Source organism: Cervus elaphus, unplaced genomic scaffold (genome assembly GCF_910594005.1).
Source record: "Cervus elaphus unplaced genomic scaffold, mCerEla1.1, whole genome shotgun sequence".
NCBI lineage: Eukaryota > Metazoa > Chordata > Mammalia > Artiodactyla > Cervidae > Cervus > Cervus elaphus.
Window position 1 is genome coordinate 376,144 of NW_025316706.1, and position 25,190 is coordinate 401,333.

Consider the following 25,190-nt stretch of genomic DNA (forward strand, 5'->3'; position numbering starts at 1 on the left):
TCAGCTCTTTCAAGCCGCTCCCTGTAGCTCCCCCTCTTTTATTTAGTAAAATGGCATGCCTGATTCTTTTGGCGTAAGTAATTACTGTGTAGGACAGCCTTGATGTCCCACAGCTCTTTGACAAATTTCTTTATGATACAAGGAGCAATGCACACAAAAAGTGCTAATACCAGAAGCATGGCCACGACCCCTGAAAAAAGATGCCAAAGTGAGGTTATCAAGGGAAAATTGGAAAACAAACTGTTAACAAACTCTTCAGCATTTTCTGCCAAATCCATACTAGCCCAAGGAGCATTTTCTATATCAAGAATTTCCTGATGAAGTTGTATTAGATCTAAGGAAATGTTTTCATTATGCCAAATACCATCTAAATGTGATTTCACTCTGTCCCAAGGAGTTTCAGTACCATTATAAATTTTTGCTGTAACACAAATCCAACGATAGTTAGCATGACATCTAATTTTTGTTCTTAGCTTTAACACTTGCACTTCTCCTCCCAAAAAGCTTACTGCATCATAAAGCGCATTTAGTCTATCCTCTAATTTTCTATCTATATCTTCTTGAATCCCTAAAGCTTTGGAAGTATTTTTTGCCAAATCGTCTACAATGCTAGCACTATGCACAGATTGAGCTAAAGATACAGAAGCAGTAACAGCAGAAGCAATTAAAGTTATAAGCGTTACTACTCCTAGAATTATTAATCCTATCCCCCTTCGTGGCCTAGCAAGAGCCATGCGCACTCTTTCCCATAGTTCAAGCCCAGACTCTTCATACCAGGGCTCAGTAAGATTTACAGGCAACATAACAAAGGGTGGTTGTTTAACTATTAAGACTCCAGAATTATTTCTTATTCCTCGAATGCAATTGGTTAGGGTACAATTAAAACAATGAATATAATATTGACTATTATTCTTAGTAAGATTTACAGAACCAGCAATAATCATAAATGGATAAGGTACACAAGCCTGAGGATATCTCCAGGTTGCATTCCCAAAAAATCCACCTTTAACCTTTTCTCCAGTCTACATGAAGGATCGGCTTGTTTCAAAAGCGGCCAGCAACTTCCAGACCTCAGTTTGATAAACAAGGGTGCCGCCAAGATTCCAAATTCTCGCTGCAAACTGTCTGTTACTTTCCTTTCCGGGGTTTCTCTCTGAGTCTGGCGACCAGTCCCACAGTGAATGCGTGCTGTTAGGAATAGAATACACCATAGCAGTCTCATTCCAGCAGTTTCCATGGCACCGCTATATGTTTCCCTTTATGCCCCAGGCCACAGAATGGGATATCCTGGGGTCCCATTCCGTTGCGTCGCTGTGCATGCCCTGTGAGCTTGGTCACACCAGGAGTATCCACACTCCAGCCAGTGCTGTAATCAGAATACCCAACATCTGTAACAGTGAGACAACCTGAAACATTATGATTTCGGAAAAAGCACATTGGTAATTGTGAAGAAAACCCTGTATAAGAAATACTGGCATAAGGAAGCTGTGGTACATATACACCATGGAATATTACTCAGCCGTTAAAAAGAATTCATTTGAATCAGTCCTAATGAGATGGATGAAACTGGAGCCCATTATACAGAGTGAAGTAAGCCAGAAAGATAAAGAACATTACAGCATACTAACACATATATATGGAATTTAGAAAGATGGTAACGATAACCCTATATACAAAACAGAAAAAGAGACACAGAAATACAGAACAGACTTTTGAACTCTGTGGGAGAAGGTGAGGGTGGGACATTTCAAAAGAACAGCAGGTATACTATCTATGGTGAAACAGATCACCAGCCCAGGTGGGATGCATGAGACAAGTGCTCGGGCCTCGTGCACTGGGAAGACCCAGAGGAATCGGGTGTAGAGGGAGGTGGGAGAGGGGATCGGGATGGGGAATATGTGTAAATCTATGGCTGATTCATATCAATGTATGACTAAACCCACTGAAATGTTGTGAAGTAATTAGCCTCCAACTAATAAAAAAAAAAAAAAAAAACACTAAATTTAAAATGAGATTTGCCCTAAAAAAAAAAAAAAAAGAAGAAGAAGAAGAAAAAAAAAGAAATACTGGCATTCTGTGGGAAAATATGCTTATCAGAAAACCCCCCCAAAAATATTGTGTCATTCACATACACAGGAACGGAACTCATTTCCCATCCAACGGGCTGTAAAAGAGGGGGATCAGGAACATACGCCCAGAAGATACTGGCTTCCATGGAACTTATCTGGTTTAAAAGGAGTAGTAATGAAATTAATATACTAGTAGGAGAGGCAGGGGAAGGGTTCGAAGCATTCTCACACGCCATCTGTAATAGTGCCTGTATCTGCTGAGTTGTCGGCAGCAGGACCGTCTCCTGGATTGTGAGCTGTCTCATTCGCTCCACCAGTGATCTCCTCCGCCGTGCGTACCAACCTTTCTGGGAGCCAGCGCGGCGCTTCGGCATTCTGCAGGAAAACACAAACGTGACCTCTCCACCATATTAGAACTGGATCCGGCCCATGCCATCTGCCTTCCGGCGGGTCTTTCCACCTGACTAATGGCCGTGCCTTTTTATTATCATAGTGCCAAAAGCGTTGAGCTGCTGATTTTCCATTTTTATTGAGGCTCAGAAAATTTAAAACAAACAAAGCATGACTAAGAAGATTGTTAGGCGTAATAGCATACAAACTCCCCCTTTTTAATTTTTTCAATTGGTGCTGAAGGGTTTGATGTGCCCGCTCAACAATTCCTTGGCCCTGTGGATTATATGGGATTCCAGTCTTGTGTACGATGCGCAGCTGGGCACAAAAGGTTTGAAAATTGCGGCCATATCCAGGGCCATTGTCTGTTTTGATGCATTTAGGTAGGCCCATAGCAGAAAAACTCCATAAGTAATGCTGAATACAATGTTTACTAGCCTCTCCAGATTGAAGAGTGGCCATGATAAAACCAGAGAAGGTGTCAATAGTAACATGCACATATTTCAATTTTCCAAAATCAGAAATATGTGTAACATCCATTTGCCACAAATCGTTGGGGAGTAAACCCCGAGGATTAACTCCATATGTTGGGAGCACAAAAAATTGTGGACAAGTAGGACAAGCTTTTACAATTTGACGAGCAGCTTCCCGAGAAATTCCAAATTGTAACCGTAAAGAATTGCTATTCTGATGGTGTATTGCATGAGAGGCCTGTGCTGCAGAGATAGGGGTTAAGGAAGAATAACATACCATACGGGTGGCTTCATCAGCCAGAGCATTCCCGGCCACTAAAGGCCCAGGAAGGGCAGTGTGAGCACGTATGTGCCCAAAAAAGCAAGGATGAGTTCAGGCTCGAATGAGATTCTGAATTTTCAAAAACAAGGTTTGAATAGAGGCCTTTGCAGCTCCAATGAGGGGCACTGTTTCAATGACTGAGAGAACTCTGACAACATAATGACTGTCAGAGTATAAATTAAAACTTTGAGGAACACGTTGCAGAGCCTGGAGTACTGCAAAAAGCTCTACTTCCTGAGCTGATGAATATGAGGTTTGACAATAGTAAGATTCATTTTCGATTACCAAACTAGCTATGCCATTGGAAGATCCATCAGTAAAGACAGCTGTCCCCTTTTTCAAAGGGCATTGCTGCACGACTTTTGGAAAAATAAACTGATGCAGCTGTGCAAATTGTAACAATTTATTAGCAGGATAATGTTGTTTAATCTCCCCTGCATACTGTGCAAGCGCAATTGCCCAATCATCAGAAAATTGAGAGAGCCATAGTTGTTGTTCAGTTGAAAAAGGATTACAAATAAAGTGGGGATCTCTTCCCAAATAGGTCACAGATTCCTGTCTTCCTTTTGCTATTACTTTGGCTACAAGAACACGGTAAGGACTTAACACCCGTAGAAGAGAGACTGATAAATAAATCCACCTTAGAGGATTATCTTGAAACAGGACACCGGTAGGTGAATGTTCTGAGGCAAGGATATAAAGTCCCCAGGGCCTTTCATAGTCACAGTAACTGGAGTGCTGCTGTGATAAAGCAGTTTCCACTTTCTGAAGAGCTTGCTCTCCAGCTTCTGTGAGGCTGTGTGGGGAGGTAGGATTCTTATCCCCCTTTAAGATATCAAAAAGAGGCTTCAATTCGTATGTAGCAAGATGTAGATAGGGTCTAATCCAATTAATGTCCCCGAGCAACTTTTGAAAATCATTAAGTGTTTTCAGATTATCCCTTTGTAATGCAATGGGCTGAACTCCAAATGTTTCCCTTTCTAAAGGAAAGCCAAGATAGGAATAAGGAGGAAAGGTTTGTACCTTTTCTTTGGATATTATTAGCCCTACTGCTTTTAAGGCAGGTTCCATGAAGGCATAAGCTGGTAACAAATACTCTTTATCAATATGCGCTAGCAGTATATCATCCATGTAATGCAGAATATAAGCATCAGAGTATTTTGCCCGAGTTTCCTGCAATGCTGCTGCAACAAACTTCTGGCACCAGGTGGGGCTATTGGCCATACCCTGTGGCAAAACCTTCCAATGATACCTACGCATTGGTTGGGAAAAATTAACAGAAGGAACACTAAAAGCAAATCGAGGGCAATCTTGAGGTGCTAAAGGAACAGTATAAAAGCAGTCTTTTAAATCTAGAATTATTTTGTGGGCATCCCTCGGAATAGCCATGGGAGAAGGCAATCCTGGTTGTAAAGTTCCCATGACTTCCATAGTTTCATTAACCTTTCACAGATCCTGTAAAAGCCTCCATTTCCCAGATTTTTTCTTAATAACAAAAATGGGCGAATTCCAAGGTGAATTAGACTGTTCAATATTTCCCAATTCTAACTGTTCCTGCACCAGTTGTTGGGCGGCGTCAATTTTCTCTTTGGAAAGGGGCCACTGATCAACCCACACAGGCTCCTCAGACTTCCAAGTAATAGGATCTGCGTGAATTACAGGAGGATCAGAGGTCCCGTCTAAAAATACCCAAGTCCACTTCTTTTTGGTAACCTTTTTGTCTGAACAGGCGCAACAGTTCCCTGATTATTTTCTTCCAAGTCCCGAGGTGGGAAGAAGCCCTTGATCTAAAAGCTGATTGCTAACCTGATCACTGGGGCTGTATAGGTATACTCCCATATGAGTCATAACATCTCGTCCCCACAAATTTACAGGGAGGTTTGGGAGGATATAAGGCCTAATGTCCCCTTCATGACCCTCATGGTCAGTTCAATGTAACAGCTCTGTACTTTGTTCAGGGTTATTAGTTTGACCAATTCCTTGCAATGATGATATAGCTATCTGTTTAGGCCATTCTCGGGGCCAGTGTCTCTCGGCAATAACAGAAACATCAGCTCCTGTCTCCAGAATGCCTGTAAACAACTTTCCATTTATTCTTAATGTGAACTCAGGACGATTATTAGTTATTGCCTGGACCCAGTAGGTGTCAGAGGATCCGAAGGCACCTTCCCCTCTCCTGGAAGCCAGTGCTTTTCCAGTCTGCACCGCAGGGACCAGTATCAATTGAGCTATACGCTGTCCGCTAGCTATGGTGGTAATGCATCGCGGGGAATGGGCCATAATTTTGATTTCTCCTGTATAATCAGCATCAATTACTCTAGGAGCTATGAGCAGTCCTTTTATGGTGGAGCTACTACGTCCAAGCAAAAGTCCCACGGTTCCATCAGGCAAAGGGCTGTATACCACAGTGGGCAGAGCCTGCATTCCCATTTCGGGAGTCAGTACTGTGTAGGAGGAGGAACAGAGGTCCAAGCCTGTGCTCCCTGAGGTGGCTCTGAAAAAGTCTGTGACTCGCCTTCTACCATCTGATTTCCCTGAATTGCCCCGTAACATTGTTTCGGGGCCAGGGGCTGGCCCCTCACCCAGTTTCCCGACTGCGAGGGAAGTGGGTTGCCCTGGACAATTTTGGATTTACAATCTTTTGCCCAATATCTTCCTTTTTTTACACCTAGGGCATAAATTAGGAGTTTTAATATTCCCCGAATTGGCTCGTTGGGGGCAAAAGGCGACACGATGTCCGGGCTGGCCACAAACAAAACAGCCAGCATTTCCTCTACTAGGTAATCCTCGTTTATTTTTCATTTGCTGTTGATATAATACTTCTTTTATACTTTTACCTTGTAAAGCTGCAGCCAGGGTAATACCCTGCATATAGGAAGGTCCGATATCAGCACATATACGAATGTAATCTGATAGAACCCCCTTTTTTCTGTACGGTCTAAGCGCAGCCTGACAGGCAGAATTTGCATTTTCATAGGCTAATTGTTTAGTAAGCACCATTCCAGCCTGCTCATCAGCTATAATCTTACCTACTGCTTCAAGAAGACGAGCCACAAAATCTTGATATGGTTCATCAGGCCCCTGATGAATTTTTGAAAGATCCTCAGTCTTATTACTAGAGCAAGGGAGCTTTTTCCAAGCCTGCTGGGCAGCATTAGAAATTTGAGCATATGCTCCAGGCAAATAGTTCAACTGAACATTGGTATTTTGGTAGGCCCCTTCCCCTACCAACATTTCATATGTAGTATTGATCCCTTGTCGCTGGTTTAGTTCAGCTATATGGCCACATTGTTCTGTAAATTCTGATTTCCATAATAAATAGTCCCCTCCTGATAAGCAAGCTCTTGCAATTTGTTTCCAATCACTAGGTGGCAAATTTTGACCTCCTAGACTCTCTATCATGGTCTGGGTAAAAGGAGCCGTAGGTCCATATTGGGCACAGGCAATTTTAAATTCCTTTTGTTTTTTGAAAGGTAGGGCCTCATAATACCGTTGGTTTTCATGCTCGAATACTGGGAAAGCAGCGGAGAATCCCTGAACAGTTTCTCCAGCTCTTTGGGCCTGTTGCATAGCCTTTTGCAAGGGGGACAAACTGTGTGATTCACGAGTTATATTCAACGAATATTCAGGTTTGGAAATAGGTGGAGGATCTAATCCAGCAATGATTGAGGGTGCATAAGCAGGAGGCACAGTAGGGATTGCACCAGCGCCTTCATCCCTACCTTCCCTTTTTATTTCTTCCTTTATTGTTATTAATAATTTCTGCATGAGTGCCTCCAGACCTTTTGTCGGAGGGGCAGCTGCTGCCTGCACATTCGAATCGTCAGTTACAAGTAATTCCCAATGATCATCCTTATGGTAAGCAGCTGCCTGTTCCTCTAAACTTTCCTCATCCTCTGGAGTCAGCGTTCCCTCATTTTCCTTCAAAGGTTTTGCAGATTCTAATTCAAAGGTTGTGGGTCCTTTCCCTTTAGGAGTAGCATAAACTTTAGGAGTAGCATAAATTGGTTCTTCGGGTGGGAGCATGTGTTTTAATTTACTCCCTTCCTCATGTTCAAAATCAAGGCAGTCTCTTATTAAAGACCATAATGAAAATGTTTCCACAGGAACCTTATTAGGTCCGTGGAGAGTATAATATGTTTGAATCTGTTTCCCTATCTTTTTCCATATCTCTAAACTCATAGTCCCTTCCTGCGGAAACCAGGGACATACTTCCTCAACAAAACTAAGAAAAGTCTGCAATTTCATTTTAGTAACCTGCATTCCCTGATCCTTCAACATTATCTGTAACATATGCACAAACAACTGACGACTATGATCTTGTCCCATGGTTTATACTCTTGACAATACTCCTTCCTGCCCCTCAATATACAAGTACACACACTCTTACTTACCTTAATAGTTTCAACGGGCAGCGGCCGCAAGGAACTTTCGTTGAGCTCCACGCTGTTGGGCGTCACTTGCCAGGCCAGCCGGAAGATTTCAGCGAGCAACACGACGCGTTCCTTTAGGCTAAGAAATAAAGACACAGAACAGATGGGGTCGAGAGGATCGCTGCAGTCAACGATGATTCTTTATTTCTCAGGGTTACATATATACTAAACCAAGAAGAGAGGCATCCCAAAGAAAATTCTTCCCCATGTACATCATCTTTAAGATAACAATAACCAGAGCTCTCTCATGGCGCCAAGGGATAAGAAAAGGCATCCTACTTATCTTCAGGGCAGTCGTGCAAAGCTATCTATCTGCGTCTTGTGTGCACTCAAGGCTTACTAATGTTCTGTTAGGAGTTAACTTGGATTGTAAATTCCAGAGAGGTGGCGGGACAGAGAGCTATGTCTGCGAACAGACCCTTGATAATCAATCAAGGCAGCTCCCAGAGTCAGCTCTTTCAAGCCGCTCCCCGCACATAGTCTTTTGAGACTGACCCCTGTCACTTAAAATAATACATGTGAAATCCATTCATGTTGATGTGTGTACCCGTAGTTCATTCCTTAATTGCTGAACAGTATTCCACTGTGTGTATCACACAGTTTATTTACCTATTCACCAGCTAGATGTTTGGGTTGTCTCCAGCTTTTAGCAATTATAGACACAAATGCCATGAACATTCACATATGGGTTTTGTGTGAACACAACTTTTCATTTCTCTTGGGTAAATACTCAGAACAGGGATTGCTGAGTCTCCTTATTTTACATAACTTTTTGCTAAACATCTTCATGCTTTCATTTCTGTTCAAATTTAGGATACATATCTAGAAATGAATAACAAATACCAGTCCGCAAGACTCCTCAGTCCATTGAATTCTTCAGGCAAGAATACTGGAGTGGGCTGTCATTTCCTTTTCCAGGAGATCTTCCCGACCCAGGGATTGAACCCGGGTCTCCCATATTGCAGGCAGACTCTTTATCACCTGAGCCACCAGGGAACAGAAATAGAAATAGAGTGCACAATAAGTGGACTGCACTTGAAACACCCCCTAACCTTCCCCCACCCCTGTCTGTCAAAAACTTGTCTTCCAAAAAAATTCCCAAGGTCAAGGAAGAAACTGCAAGTGTACTCATCTGTCCCAGGTTGCTGGCTTAGGAAGATGCTGAAGCAGGGGTGTCCCAAGAGGTAGACCCTCCCTTGTGTGGGGTCTTCAACAGGCCTCCGAAAGCCTTGGTGATGATGAGAGAGATTTGTTTCATCTTTTTAAAAAATATCCTTGTGGGATAAACTTAAAACTTAGCAATTCTGTTACAGTCTTCCTAAGAAAAAGTTTTCTTTCTTTACTGATCCGTGAAGTACCAACTGTGATGATCACTGTTCTAATATACCTAATAGTGTTGCTGACACTATGGATATAATTGTGTGACATTGAACTTATTCAATAAAAAGGATGAAGCATCCGCCCTGTGCCCACCACTTTCCAAGGGTTGGGGAGTACAATGAAAATACTACATAAGATGCACAGCTAGTAGGCACATTCTTTAAAAAAGCCTTATACACTTCCACCAATAGCTTATTCTCAATGTCAACACTTGCCAATTAATGACCATGCTGGGTAGAAAGCTCATTAAAAACCCAGGAGCCAGGGTTCCTGGAAGGATATCCCATCTCCCTTGGACAGTCCTCCACCCTCTCTGTCTCTCAGTTTCCTCATCTGCAAAATCATGGACAACTAACTATAATTCATCCCTGGAACCCAAGTCTATTGAGAGATGGGAAATATTACTCCAAGGCCTGGATGATAGACCAGATTTAAAGAAAAATATGCCATTGCTGCTTTTCAGTCAAACAGACAAATACAATGAAGAAAGGAGTCCCTGGCCCTAAGGGATTTGCCTAGGGGTCTAGTCTGGGAAATTCTTACACATCAGGAGATGGCTCTGAGCTGGATTTTCACAAACAAGAACATCCAGGCAAAGGACAAGCCTGCAGAGCTCTGTGCCCATCGGTCACAAGAGACTGCCTCCCGACGGCCAGCAGCATTTACAAGTGACCTCCTAAGACCTTCACCAAACTACAGGGGCACCTCTGGCTTTTCTGTTTCCCTCACTTTTCAGACTCTTTTCTTTAAAAAAAAAAAAAGCAAATTTCTTCATACAATGCCACAGTGGAAGGAAAATAGACCTTCAATTTTTAGACCTCAGGTTGCAAAAAAACTTGGAGCTTTTTATTTTAACTAAAGCACCACATAATTAAAAAATTTTACACGTTCTAATTATTCAGGTCCAAAACACCATACTTATTGCACAGGGTCCCTAAGGAAAGGCCCCCTTTCAGCAGGACAGCCACAGATTGCACCACGAAAGTGCAGCAAGGTGCCCTCCTCTTTTCTTTTCTGCCTGGGTGGCCACCAGGTTTTTAAATCCATGCACCCTACTAAGTTTCTAGGGTGCATTTTGTGGACCCTTCCCTTTCCCATCCCAGCAGGTGATTAAGGGCCCACTGGACTGCAAACTGCCGGTAGCAGGGCTGGGCCGGCCAGCCAGACAGAGTAAGGGTTGTGGAGTGCCCAGCAGGTGAAAGAAATCACCAGGCAGGATAAATCCCTTGGAGTTCCTGGGGACTTCGCGACAGGCACTAGGCTGCTTGGAAAAATCACAAGGGTCTGAGCTTTATGCGAAGGGGTAAAGTGGTAAAGGCCTTGACCCCAATGGCAAGGCCTTTCTGCGACCTCCAGGTAAGGGGGCTCCGAGACTATGCCAACAGAGAGGGCAGAATACTTGGTTCCACGCTCCACACTACGCCACCCAGTCCCAGTTCCCTTACCTGTGGTCCGTACCCCTGCCCTCTGCTCACTGGATGCTGATCGAAGGGGATCCAGGAGCCCATGAAATGGGCATTCCCAGTTGCAATGGTCCCTGAGACCTGGGACCCACTGCTTAGGAGCTCAGAGGAGGCAGGCTCCACCCCCGACATTGGCCAGGTGTGCTCCGCCGATACGCCCACTTTCAGGAGAGGCGCACGGGCCTCCCTACTGCCGCCAGGTGAAATCCATCCAGGAGCAAATCCACCCCAACGAGACAATTCAAGCTTTCTCTCAGCTGTGAAGTAAAGTCACTCAGTCGTGTCCGACTCTTTGAGACCCCCATGGACTGTAGCCCACAAAGTTCCTCTGTCCATGGCATTTCACAGGCAAAAATACTGGAGTGGATTGCCAAGTCCTACTCCAGGGGATCTTCCCAAGTCAGGGATCGAACCTGGGTCTCCCGCACTGCAGGCAGACGCTTTCCCACCTGAGCCACCAGGGAAGCCCCTCGCTAGGTACCTGGAAAGGGGGAGGCGGGCGAGGCGCAAGGCACGCCCTGCGGGCCACCGCCCGGCTTTCGACCACCACCACCACCGCCGCCGCCGCGTCCCCGCCCGCGGGCCTCGACCCTGCCGGGCCCCGACCCTGCCGGGCCCGTGACGCATGGGGGCCCCCAGTGCGCCGGTCGACCGCCGCCCGGAGGTCCCCGCCGACGCCAAAAGACCACCCCCACATACCCCCGAAACGGGCAGAGCCCTCCCCCACCACCTTCTACACCGGTACGGCCGCTCCCCCCCCCCCCCCGGACCCCGTCCTCCGCCCTCAACCACCGGGGCCCCCTACCCGCGCCCGCGGCCCAGGCACCCTCCTCCCTCCACCACCAAGGGCAGAGAGGACGGGAAGCGTGGCGCCAAGCGGGCAGGGACACGACAGAGGTGAGAGGGCGAGAGACAAGACAGCCGCGCGAGGCGTGGGGAGGGGTGGCCGGGAGCAAGCCCCGAGGCTCGGAGGGCGTGAGGAGGCGTCTGGCGACCGCGCGTCAGGCCCAGAGCAGCGGACGACGACCGGCTGAGGCAAACAGGTCCAGGGCCAGCGGCGGGACGCGTCGGGCAGGCAAGCGGCCCAGCGACGGGGAGCCGCCAGCCGTCACGCCGCACAGCCCGCAAGACGCGACCGGAGGATCCGTGCTGTGCGGTCTGCGGCTGGGGGGAAGGCAGCCATGGCCGGCGCCGCGGGCAAGGCGCCTGCGGTGGGGTGGGGGCGCGCTGAGCACCTCCCACCACCACCCCCCACCCCACCCCAACCCTCGGACCCAACCTCGAGGGAACTTGGCGGGGAGGTCGGGCGGAAGAGGGACACCGGAGACGCCGCCACCGGGCGCGGGGCAAGGGTGGCGGGGGCGCCCGGCCGAGGATGGAGGGGTGGGCGGGAAGGCGGAGGAGAGCCGTCTCTCCCACCCGACCCGCACTCTGCACGCCGCCCCCACCACAGTCGCCCGCGGGGCCCCTCCTCCCAGACGGCTCTCCCTCACTTACCTTCCAAATCCGGCCAGGTTAATGATCCTTCCCCAGGTTCAACTATGGAAAACGTGTCAGCTGATCTGTCTATAATTCAGGGATAAAACTATGACTACAGAAAGGAAAGATGACCTGACCTAGGATGGCCATGATGTTCTACAGAACCAGAGAAAACTGGTTAAAATAAAAAAAAAAACAAAAACAAAAAAACACTTTTTTTCTTGGAAACTGTAAAGCTGGTTCTTTTGCACATCAATTAAAAACAGAGCTTGTTACAAAGGCCTGCCTAGGGCAGAGCTTGAAGTTAACCATTTCCTGAGAAAACAATGCCCACTTTGCCTGAGACCTCAGCCTTGGGCAAATGAGAACTTCAACACCCCCCTCCCCCCAAAAAAGGGGGAGTCAAAGAGATATTTTCAATCTTAGGCGGAAAACTAGAAGACCTCTGTGTGGATTTCTGTATGTCTCAGTGTGAGTCTTCTGTTTCTTGATAATATTGCTGAAGCTGTGAGTGAGTTCTTATTTAAATAATCTAAAGAAAAGGAAGCCCTCAAGAAATGCAAAGAAATACTCTAATATTTCTAAATACAAGAAAAAAAAGCTCTAAATACAAGAAAAAAAAATGGACCTAAGTGAATTTTGGATTCCTGTGAATTGGGAACTAGTCAATAGTAAATATCTAGTATTTTATTTTTTTCACTACTCTAATATAGACATGTTTAAGAGTCGTTAACATTAAGCATAAATTTTTCACAGTGCCTAGGTTTACTATAACTTAAATATTGCTATATTGTTATCTCTCTCACAGACTGGTCAACAAAGAAAGTACCTCTAAAAACAAACCAAAACCACTCCTAAAAAATGGAAATGTGATATGAGCTTTTAGGTAAGCTATTAAAAATAATTATACTTTAAAATATCTGTCTATAGTAGTCTCGATTGAAGGCAGAGGAGAAGGGGACAACAGAGGATAAGATGGTTGGATGGCATCGCTGACTCGATGGACATGAGGTTGAGCAAGCCCCGGGAGTTGGTGATGGACAGGGAAGCCTGGCAGCCTGCAGTCCATGGGGTCGCAAAGAGTCAGACGCAACTGAACTGAACTGAACTTACAATAGTTTCTCCAGATCTTGGCTACCTGAATGTCTGTGGTTGTGCTAGACTAAGTGATGACAGTGTATTGAATAGCTAGGTCATTTCATAAATTAAGGTTCTGAAACATTCACCACTTGACAGGGCCTTCGTCTTACACAGAAACTAAAGAGATTTTGACTATCCATGAATAGTGTCTGGTGCCATGCTGAGATGTGCAGTGTAAGAAAGCTTTTTTTTTTTTTTTTTTTTTTTTAGATAGTATCACTGATACGTATGTTCACCAGTCTGTAAAATGCCAATATAAAAGTCAGTTCTCGGTTGCTTAAGGAAAAATGTATGACTTGTAGTTAAAGAAGGTCCGAGGAATGAAATCGCATTTGATGAAGGAAAAAGAAGTAGTTCTGACTTACAGGTGGCAGTTTCAGGATGGGGGAAGCAAAGGAATGGGTACAGAATGGGATAAGGAGGTTTTATGGAAAGTGGACCCCCAGAAAAGAGTTTTGTGCCTAGTACAAGGTTTCTTGAGATGTTGAACTGCCTTTGCTGGTGGATTTTAAGTTTCTTTACCTCTTAAATGATCCGTCCTAGGTTTACCTTTGAAATCTTTTGTTACCTTTGGCTAAGTGGATAAGTATTCTTTCACAGCCTACCTGACTGTCATAAACCCTTTTGATATTTGTGAACAAACCTTCCTAAATAACTGACTTCTAGCTAACTTTGGGATGCTTCAGAGGGCCCCTGAGACCTCCCAAAGAGAGATATTTATTAAACAACCTGAGTTCATTTGGCATGTTAAACTACATGGGAAGTGTTGTTCAGGAGGAGTGATTGAATCTTCTCAAGTTATATTGTATGGTTGATGCTACTAATATAGATATCCTAGAAGTTATGTGACATTCATGAAAATCTGATATGTTCTGATAAAATGCTGTCAGTTATAATTTGAGTTATCATATTAAAGTGTTTCAAATCACAGCAATGACCAGATTTACTTTGTCAATTTCAATTTAATCAGATTTTCAACATGCCTTCTGTGGTTTCACACTGATGCCTTTGCAAAAATACTGCTACTTCAAGATATACGGAAAAGACTTTTCTAAGCTTACCCATAAACAATTTTTTTGTTTGTTTGTTATCTGGTAAGCTGGTACCAGATTGGAATTTAGTCTCCTCTCTAGGTTAAGAGAACACACTTTTCTTAGAATGCAGCTTTCAATCACAGATTATTAATTTCTTTACCTTTCAGTGATTTATCTTTGTTTTTATAATTTTCTTTTTTTTTTTACTTCGGTAAAGTAAATAACCATTGTTTACGATTATGGTACATGTAGGATGGAGCAAGCTTTCCCCACTCCTACAAATTCTCTTAACCCCTCATATTCTTCTGATGGGACCAAGGTCTCACTTCCCTCCAGAGGGACAATCCAAGCTTTTTTATCAGCTGATCTGCCCCTGATATCAGAGTCAATTTGAGCACTGTTTGGTCTATAATTTAGGCATGAAACTATGACTACCTAAAGGAAAGATGACTTTTTGATGCAGATGGCCATGATAGTCCTTGGACTTCAGAGAAAATTGGTTAAAATGAAACTTTTCTTCCCCCCTCCCCCCCCCCCGCCCCGGAAACTGCAAAGCTGGTTCTTTTAGCATATGCAATTGAAAACATCTAGGTTGTTAGGTCAGTTTTCATTCCAGTCCCAAAGAAAGGCAATGACAAAGAATGTTCAAACTGCTGCACAGTTGCACTCATCTCACACACTAGTAAAGTAATGCTCAAAATTCTCCAAGCCAGGCTTCAACAATACATGTGCTGTGAGCTTCCAGATGTTCAAGCTGGATTTAGAAAAGGCAGGGGAACCAGAGATCAAATTGCCAACATCCACTGGATCAAGGAAAAAGCAAGAGAGTACCAGAGAAACACCTATTTCTGCTTTATTGACTGTGCCAAAGCCTTTGACGGCAGGTATCACAATAAACTGGGGAAAATTCTGAAAGAGATGGGAATACCAGCCCACCTGACCTGCCTCTTGAGAAACCTGTATGCAGCTCAGGAAGAAACAGAACTGGACCTGGAACAACAGACTGGTTCCAAACAGGAAAAGGAGTATGTCAAGGCTGCATATTGTCACCTTGCTTATTTAACTTATATGCAGAGTACATCGTGAGAAATGCCGGGCTGGATGAAGCACAAGCTGGAATCAAAACTGCCAGGAGAAATATCAATAACGTCAGATAGGCAGATGACACCACCCTTATGGCAGAAAGGGAAGAAGAACTATAGAGCCTCTGGACGAGAGGGAAAGCGGAGAGTGTAAAAGCTACCTTAAAGCTCAACATTCAGAAAACGAAGATCATTGTATCTGGCCTCATCACTTCATGGCAAATAGATGGGCAAGCAGTGGAAACAGTGGCAGACTTTATTTTGGGGGGCTCGGAAATCACTGCAGATGGTGACTGCAGGCATGAAATTAAAAGATGCTTGCTACTGCTGCTGCTAAGTCACTTCAGTCATGTCTGACTCTGTGCGACCCCACAGGTGGCAGCCCACCTGGCTCCCCCATCCCTGGGATTCTCCAGGCAAGAACACTGGAGTGGGTTGCCATTTCCTTCTCCATGTATCGAGTCTTTAAAGGTTCCATCACTGAGGTGTGGCTTCGACACGTGTATGAGGCTGAGTAGCAACATGCCCTTCTCCCTAAGTGCAGTAGAAGTCATCCCCACTTCCCAACATGTCTGTCTTCCGGCCTCTGGAGCATGGATTGCTTGAGCTCACCACAGCGTCAGGATATTCTAGAAACCCTTCTGACTGCAGTCTCTTCAGGAGGTTGCAAGTGCTTCACACCTCAGGAATTTACAAAGCACTTTCTACAACCTCAGCTGGGAGAGGAGTCAACACTCGTGACAGTCACAGGCTTCCATGGCCTGGACTTGATTATGGGCTGTGCTTTCATAATCATCGTGTTTCCTATACCAACTAAGATGTCACTGAGAACTTTTTTCTCTATCATCATTGTATCTTTGATGTTCATTAGACATATTATGGGTTTTCCTATATAGCTTCCCTTATGGATGAGGGTCATAGGTTAGCAGTACTTACTAAAACTGACTTCCAGGTAGCTGTGGTAGAACAGGAAAAAGAATGACCAACTGCTGTATTCTGAACATTATGTATGAAAATATTATTCATTTTACTGTTTGCAGTCATCCAAGTCTAACGTTCTGAAATACGCATTCAGAAAAATCAAACAACCGCCTAGGTACTAGGCAGTCTCCCATCCAAGTACTAACCAGGCCCGACCCTGCTCAGTTTCCCAGATCAGAGGAGATAGGGCACGTTCAGGGTGGTACGGCCTTAGACCGAGGCGGCTGCCAGGCGCCCCAAGAGCCCCGCGTTGCGCCTCCCTTTCGTTCTGACCTGCCGGTCGGGCCTGGGGCCGCAGCTCTTGACCGGGCGCGCGCTGCACTTGAGCCTCACGACTGGACTCCGGCCGGCCAGGGCGGGCAGCTCGGGGGCCAGCAGAGGGCGCCCCGGCCCCGCACACCGCCAGCCCCGGCCAGCACCCGTCTGCCCCGCCCGGGCCTGGCGTGCCTGCGGGACCCGGGGTAGGGGGAGAAGGGATGGGTTGCGCGGCGAGGACATCTCGGTGCCCTGCCTCCCTGGGCCTCTTCAGGCTCGCGCCGCACCGAACCCCCAACCCCCGCCCCCCACCATCCCGTTCGCTGCTCAGGGTCACGTGGCTCCGGACGTGTGTGGCTTCGGCCCGGGGCCGCGGTCCCCGGAGCCTCCTGCGGGCTTCGGAGCAGCCCAGCCGGGGCCCCAGGCGCCCATCCTGCCCGGTGCCCAAACCCACCGGAGCGCGTCAGCCCCGCCCTTTCGCCCTACCGAGGCCCGCCTTGCCCCCACGCCGCGGGCCCAGCACAGGACCTTCCTGAGAGAGCAGACGAGCGACAGGCAGGCACCTGGACAGACACTCGCACGCACCCACGCCAAGTGAGACAGAGGCAGAAAGAGACGAGGGTTCAGAGAGAGAGTCGAAGACAGCGTGTGGGCAAGGGGGGCCTCGGGCAGGATGCCGGGCAGGTGCAGAGGCCACCCGGCCCTGAGCAGCGAACGGGATGGGGGCGGGGGGAGGCCGCCCAGCAGGGGCGGGCCTGGAGAGGCCCAGGGCGGGAGCGCACCCGAGACCTCCGCGCCCCGCCCCCCCCCCCCCAACACCCCCCTCCCCCCCCCCGCAGGCATGCCGGGGCGCGCCGACAATAGCTTCTCCAGAGTTTGGCCACCTGAGTTTCTAACCTTGTGCGCAACTGAGTGATGACAGTGCATTGAACAGCTAGGTCATTTCCAAATAAATTAAGCTTAGTGTTTCACAGGACACCAGGACATGAATGGACAGACCAGCACGGATGCATGGACACCAACCTTGGGAACTAGACAACCGGTGGGAAATTGCTGTCTGACTCAGGGAACTCAAACTGCGGCTCTCTGATCGCCTAGAGAGGTGGGAATGGGCCAGACGTGGGAGGGAGATTCAAGAGCGAGGGGCCACACGTACCCCTACAGTACATTCAGATTGACATATGACCAATCAAACCAATATTGTAGAGCAAGAATCATTCCCCTGTAAATAAATAACTGTTAGAAAGAGAGAAAGAAACCCAAACAGATGGAATGAAATGAACAGAAACACATACTTTGCAATTCACACCGCAATTCAATTACAAACAAAAACAAAAACAAAGAAAAAACACTATAACCATTTTCGAAAAACAACAGACCTCTCCATGACCTTTGGTCGGGTGATGAGTTCTAACACACAACAAAAAAAGCCAGCTTTTCCAAATCGTGAATATAAGTTATTTCACACATCGACTTTTCCATTTAAGTGTCTAACAAAGAAGCTTAAAATCATTGACTCACTACATAAGCATGGAATTATTTTAAACGTAAATTATGTTCTAGAGGATTCAGGAAGCACTTGGCACATGTGTAAGTGTATCAGACCTAAAACTGTAACTTAGTGGAAGAGTCAGGATAGTCTAAAAATGAATCCCTAACTAAAAGGAATCCGTGCAAGTCCCTGAGCACTTTGCATTTCATGAGAATGACAATCGCTCTTTATCTGGTCATCCAGGAAGGCTGTGGGTTTAGGAGCGAGGATGGGCTTGTTTTAAAGGGTGTTGAGAGCCTTGCAGGATCTTGGGCAATCAAATAGCTTCCTGAGCACTGACATTTATTTCTTAATTTTTAAATTTACAATTCATCCAAATCTTGCAGTCCAAAACAAACAAACAAACAAACAAAAATGTGAAAACATCACAGAAAAATAATATCTGAAAATATCTGATTGCCTTGTGATTCGTAGGGGATAAGCCTAAACTGCCCTTGAAATTGAGGGACTAGTGAATATTGGCCCTCAGATCTCATCATAATCAACGATGAGCAACTTTTGAAGAATTGCCAGAAGTATTTTCAAGTTCGCTGACTTCTCCTGAAGTCAAGATTGCTAGCTGTGATGATTTAAAAATCACTAATTGATAAACATCAATACAATTAATTAACATCCACGTAGCCAATGTCTATAGAGCCAGGCATAACAGAGTCTAAATTAATCAGATGGGATTCCTATTTTGCAGTGCAGTTGATGAGACAAGTTACACAAGATAGGAGATAATATAAATGAAAAGTGAAGCTATATGAGCAGTGCTTTGGGGAATAAATACTGATGTATAAATCGTCACTTCTGCGAAGGATTATTTCATAGATCCAGCCTATGATTTCTTCATCTGTTCATAGACGTCAGTGTTTAAGTAAGGGTCTTTACTCCAGATGGAGCAAAGTGTGAATTTTCCAGATCCGTCAAATGGAATTCTTCAAGAAACAAATCATTTTTTGAGTCAACTTCTCTTAGAGATCTCTGAAAATTGAATTCTACATTACAAACACTTCCAACATTTCTGCCTGGAAAAATCAGAGTAGATGGAGCTGTGGTAGCCATTAGGAATATTCATAAGTATTCAGCCCATGGAGGACTGCACTTCCCCACTCCCTTGGAAATGAAGTGTGATCACTGACCATCTTTGGCCGGCGAAATATGCATCTAAGTGTCTCTGTCACTTCTGTTCGACGCTTCAAGGGTCAGCGTGTAAGTCACACATTCCCCTCCTCGCTACTGTACTGATGATGCAAAATGTCTGTGCAAATAAAGCCTCCCTCAGACTGGGTCTCTGAGACAGGAAAGGGCAGAGACCCCTGCTGACCCACACTGACCAAGTAGCATGAGCTAAAAGTTATCTTTAATTGTTTTAAGCTCAGAGTGTTCGGGGTTGGGGGCTGGGGGTTGAGTATTCCTGAAGGGATACCTAGCCTGTATTACATTGGAATTCTATTTAACCATTAACGGACAGAGCAAGGTCATTAACATCATGGCGTTGTTTGAAAGTGGACACTTCACATTAAAATCTAGATTTCTGGCGCCTGTTGGCAAAGACCCTGACACGTTTATACATGGTTGATCCCTTGAGCACATCAACAAGCAGGTATATATTCTCCAGCTCATGACAGCCCTCGTGACTCACTATGACCATACCTGAGCAGTCTTCCTCCCTGAGGGGGGGGGGTGTAGATATTTGACTTTCATCCACTATCCTAAACGGTCTAAGCATCATCCACGTACTGTGCTGACTGTGGTCCACTGGAATTGCATCTCATTTCCAGTTAGAAACTTCAGTGATACCTGTAGCAACACGAAAAAGTACAAATATCCTCAATACAGCACAAGAGTTAAGAAAATAGATTTTGGAATTCAGCTTCCTAGGTTCAAATACCGGCTCTACCATTTTCTATCTGTATCATCAGGGCAAATCACTTAGCCTCTTCAAATTCCAGTTTCCTTACAAACAGAGCGAGGATAATGACGATCCCAGCTTCAGAGTGTCTGATGAGCTAACACAGTCAAGGGCTTAGACAGTGCCTGACCCCGAATATGCATCCAGTATGTGTTGGATGATATTCTTTTTACTAGAAACAGAGGGATTTCTTCATGTATCCAGCCATCAAGGAATTCAATCAATCTGAACGATACAGTGGAATTGTTCTGCAGATCTGATTCCAACCAGGACCTGTTTCTGGTAAAAATCAGGGCCCCAGAGCAGAAGCAAATGTCCTTGAGTTTTGTTGTCTCAGGCTAGATGCTGCGCTCAGACTCCTGGTAGGCTGTTCCTAGGAGCACGGGGAACACAGGCATGGAAGGGAGCCAACTGGAGACACACTTGCAAAAACTGTTTGTAGCCCCTGCCAAGTGAACATCAGGACTCAGTTCACTGATCCCAAGGCAATCAGAGAGGGCCACACAGCGTACTTTCTCCCATTCTGACAACTGTGGATGGCCACAGCCACACTGTCCAGGAAAGGGAATTGATGTGAACATTACCCTGCTGAAGGAAAGAGACTGACTTCAACTGAGAAGCTTGTGAGTCACTTCTGAAGAAGTGCATACAATATGCCTTCACCCTGCCCGTAACACATATTTCCATAACACACAGCGATGCACTCGATCGATGTGCATCCTCCAGTAAAGCCCAGCCCTGATGTCTTATAGGAGCCTCTCTGGCCATTGTCATAAGCGAGTCTAATTTTGTGTGAGGCCATGAAAACTCAGTGTTTTTCTTATGCTTGTGCTTATTGCGGGAGGTCTGAGAAGGCACTTCTGAAGGTTTATTCCTACCAGTCGTTGTCATTTTTATCGAGTCTTTATTTATTTTTTTATTTATTTATTTGTTAGTTCTACCAGTTTCTTGCTACCAACCCATCTCCCTCCACCCTCGTGCACACATGATCAGTCATGTAATCCCATGGACTTCGGCCCGCCAGACTCCTCTGTCCATGGATTTTTCCAGGCAAGAATACTGGAGTGGGTTGCCATTTCCTTCTCCATGTATCGAGTCTTTAAAGGTTCCATCACTGAGGTGTGGCTTCGACACGTGTACGAGGCTGAGTAGCAACATGCCCTTCTCCCTAAGTGCAGTAGAAGTCATCCCCACTTCCCAACATGTCTGTCTTCCGGCCTCTGGAGCATGGATTGCTTGAGCTCACCACAGCGTCAGGATATTCTAGAAACCCTTCTGACTGCAGTCTCTTCAGGAGGTTGCAAGTGCTTCACACCTCAGGAATTTACAAAGCACTTTCTACAACCTCAGCTGGGAGAGGAGTCAACACTCGTGACAGTCACAGGCTTCCATGGCCTGGACTTGATTATGGGCTGTGCTTTCATAATCATCGTGTTTCCTATACCAACTAAGATGTCACTGAGAACTTTTTTCTCTATCATCATTGTATCTTTGATGTTCATTAGACATATTATGGGTTTTCCTATATAGCTTCCCTTACGGATGAGGGTCAAAGGTTAGCAGTACTTACTAAAACTGACTTCCAGGTAGCTGTGGTAGAACAGGAAAAAGAATGACCAACTGCTGTATTCTGAACATTATGTATGAAAATATTATTCATTTTACTGTTTGCAGTCATCCAAGTCTAACGTTCTGAAATACGCATTCAGAAAAATCAAACAACCGCCTAGGTACTAGGCAGTCTCCCATCCAAGTACTAACCAGGCCCGACCCTGCTCAGTTTCCCAGATCAGAGGAGATAGGGCACGTTCAGGGTGGTACGGCCTTAGACCGAGGCGGCTGCCAGGCGCCCCAAGAGCCCCGCGTTGCGCCTCCCTTTCGTTCTGACCTGCCGGTCGGGCCTGGGGCCGCAGCTCTTGACCGGGCGCGCGCTGCACTTGAGCCTCACGACTGGACTCCGGCCGGCCAGGGCGGGCAGCTCGGGGGCCAGCAGAGGGCGCCCCGGCCCCGCACACCGCCAGCCCCGGCCAGCACCCGTCTGCCCCGCCCGGGCCTGGCGTGCCTGCGGGACCCGGGGTAGGGGGAGAAGGGATGGGTTGCGCGGCGAGGACATCTCGGTGCCCTGCCTCCCTGGGCCTCTTCAGGCTCGCGCCGCACCGAACCCCCAACCCCCGCCCCCCACCATCCCGTTCGCTGCTCAGGGTCACGTGGCTCCGGACGTGTGTGGCTTCGGCCCGGGGCCGCGGTCCCCGGAGCCTCCTGCGGGCTTCGGAGCAGCCCAGCCGGGGCCCCAGGCGCCCATCCTGCCCGGTGCCCAAACCCACCGGAGCGCGTCAGCCCCGCCCTTTCGCCCTACCGAGGCCCGCCTTGCCCCCACGCCGCGGGCCCAGCACAGGACCTTCCTGAGAGAGCAGACGAGCGAAAGGCAGGCACCCGGACAGACACTCGCACGCACCCACGCCAAGTGAGACAGAGGCAGAAAGAGACGAGGGTTCAGAGAGAGACTCGAAGACAGCGTGTGGGCAAGGGGGGCCTCGGGCAGGATGCCGGGCAGGTGCAGAGGCCACCCGGCCCTGAGCAGCGAACGGGATGGGGGCGGGGGGAGGCCGCCCAGCAGGGGCGGGCCTGGAGAGGCCCAGGGCGGGAGCGCACCCGAGACCTCCACGCCCCGCCCCCCTCCCCCCAACACCGCCCCCCCCCCCGCAGGCACGCCGGGGCGCGCCGACAATAGCTTCTCCAGAGTTTGGCCACCTGAGTTTCTAACCTTGTGCGCAACTGAGTGATGACAGTGCATTGAACAGCTAGGTCATTTCCAAATAAATTAAGCTTAGTGTTTCACAGGACACCAGGACATGAATGGACAGACCAGCACGGATGCATGGACACCAACCTTGGGAACTAGACAACCGGTGGGAAATTGCTGTCTGACTCAGGGAACTCAAACTGCGGCTCTCTGATCGCCTAGAGAGGTGGGAATGGGCCAGACGTGGGAGGGAGATTCAAGAGCGAGGGGCCACACGTACCCCTACAGTACATTCAGATTGACATATGACCAATCAAACCAATATTGTAGAGCAAGAATCATTCCCCTGTAAATAAATAACTGTTAGAAAGAGAGAAAGAAACCCAAACAGATGGAATGAAATGAACAGAAACACATACTTTGCAATTCACACCGCAATTCAATTACAAACAAAAACAAAGAAAAAACACTATAACCATTTTCGAAAAACAACAGACCTCTCCATGACCTTTGGTCGGGTGATGAGTTCTAACACACAACAAAAAAAGCCAACTTTTCCAAATCGTGAATATAAGTTATTTCACACATCGACTTTTCCATTTAAGTGTCTAACAAAGAAGCTTAAAATCATTGACTCACTACATAAGCATGGAATTATTTTGAACGTAAATTATGTTCTAGAGGATTCAGGAAGCACTTGGCACATGTGTAAGTGTATCAGACCTAAAACTGTAACTTAGTGGAAGAGTCAGGATAGTCTAAAAATGAATCCCTAACTAAAAGGAATCCGTGCAAGTCCCTGAGCACTTTGCATTTCATGAGAATGACAATCGCTCTTTATCTGGTCATCCAGGAAGGCTGTGGGTTTAGGAGCGAGGATGGGCTTGTTTTAAAGGGTGTTGAGAGCCTTGCAGGATCTTGGGCAATCAAATAGCTTCCTGAGCACTGACATTTATTTCTTAATTTTTAAATTTACAATTCATCCAAATCTTGCAGTCCAAAACAAACAAACAAACAAAAATGTGAAAACATCACAGAAAAATAATATCTGAAAATATCTGATTGCCTTGTGATTCGTAGGGGATAAGCCTAAACTGCCCTTGAAATTGAGGGACTAGTGAATATTGGCCCTCAGATCTCATCATAATCAACGATGAGCAACTTTTGAAGAATTGCCAGAAGTATTTTCAAGTTCGCTGACTTCTCCTGAAGTCAAGATTGCTAGCTGTGATGATTTAAAAATCACTAATTGATAAACATCAATACAATTAGTTAACATCCACATAGCCAATGTCTATAGAGCCAGGCATAACAGAGTCTAAATTAATCAGATGGGATTCCTATTTTGCAGTGCAGTTGATGAGACAAGTTACACAAGATAGGAGATAATATAAATGAAAAGTGAAGCTATATGAGCAGTGCTTTGGGGAATAAATACTGATGTATAAATCGTCACTTCTGCGAAGGATTATTTCATAGATCCAGCCTATGATTTCTTCATCTGTTCATAGACGTCAGTGTTTAAGTAAGGGTCTTTACTCCAGATGGAGCAAAGTGTGAATTTTCCAGATCCGTCAAATTGAATCCTTCAAGAAACAAATCATTTTTTGAGTCAACTTCTCTTAGAGATCTCTGAAAATTGAATTCTACATTACAAACACTTCCAACATTTCTGCCTGGAAAAATCAGAGTAGATGGAGCTGTGGTAGCCATTAGGAATATTCATAAGTATTCAGCCCATGGAGGACTGCACTTCCCCACTCCCTTGGAAATGAAGTGTGATCACTGACCATCTTTGGCCGGCGAAATATGCATCAAAGTGTCTCTGTCACTTCTGTTCGACGCTTCAAGGGTCAGCGTGTAAGTCACACATTCCCCTCCTCGCTACTGTACTGATGATGCAAAATGTCTGTGCAAATAAAGCCTCCCTCAGACTGGGTCTCTGAGACAGGAAAGGGCAGAGACCCCTGCTGACCCACACTGACCAAGTAGCATGAGCTGAAAGTTATCTTTAATTGTTTTAAGCTCAGAGTGTTGGGGGTTGGGGGCTGGGGGTTGAGTATTCCTGAAGGGATACCTAGCCTGTATTACATTGGAATTCTATTTAACCATTAACGGACAGAGCAAGGTCATTAACATCATGGTGTTGTTTGAAAGTGGACACTTCACATTAAAATCTAGATTTCTGGCGCCTGTTGGCAAAGACCCTGACACGTTTATACATGGTTGATCCCTTGAGCACATCAACAAGCAGGTATATATTCTCCAGCTCATGACAGCCCTCGTGACTCACTATGACCATACCTGAGCAGTCTTCCTCCCTGGGGGGGGGGGGTGTAGATATTTGACTTTCATCCACTATCCTAAACGGTCTAAGCATCATCCACGTACTGTGCTGACTGTGGTCCACTGGAATTGCATCTCATTTCCAGTTAGAAACTTCAGTGATACCTGTAGCAACACGAAAATGTACAAATATCCTCAATACAGCACAACA

General features: G+C 46.3%; 1 protein-coding gene and 1 long non-coding RNA gene across 2 annotated transcripts; one reads left to right on the forward strand and one right to left on the reverse strand.

Moving 5' to 3' along the window:
* Nucleotides 1-1,356: 1,356 nt before the first annotated feature.
* Nucleotides 1,357-8,587, reverse strand: LOC122691310. The gene is made up of 4 exons (XR_006340386.1): nt 8,531-8,587; nt 7,649-7,766; nt 2,299-2,444; nt 1,357-1,366 (listed from the first exon to the last, which is right to left on the reverse strand). It is a non-coding gene; the product is annotated as an uncharacterized LOC122691310 (long non-coding RNA).
* A 2,010-nt stretch (nt 8,588-10,597) lies between these two features.
* Nucleotides 10,598-11,741, forward strand: LOC122691309 (proline-rich protein 2-like; the record flags this gene model as incomplete). The annotated part of the gene is made up of 2 exons (XM_043897933.1): nt 10,598-10,669; nt 11,008-11,741. Coding segments are annotated over exons 1-2 (806 nt in total), but the record flags the coding sequence as incomplete, so codon positions are not given.
* Between the last annotated feature and the right edge of the window lie 13,449 nt (nt 11,742-25,190).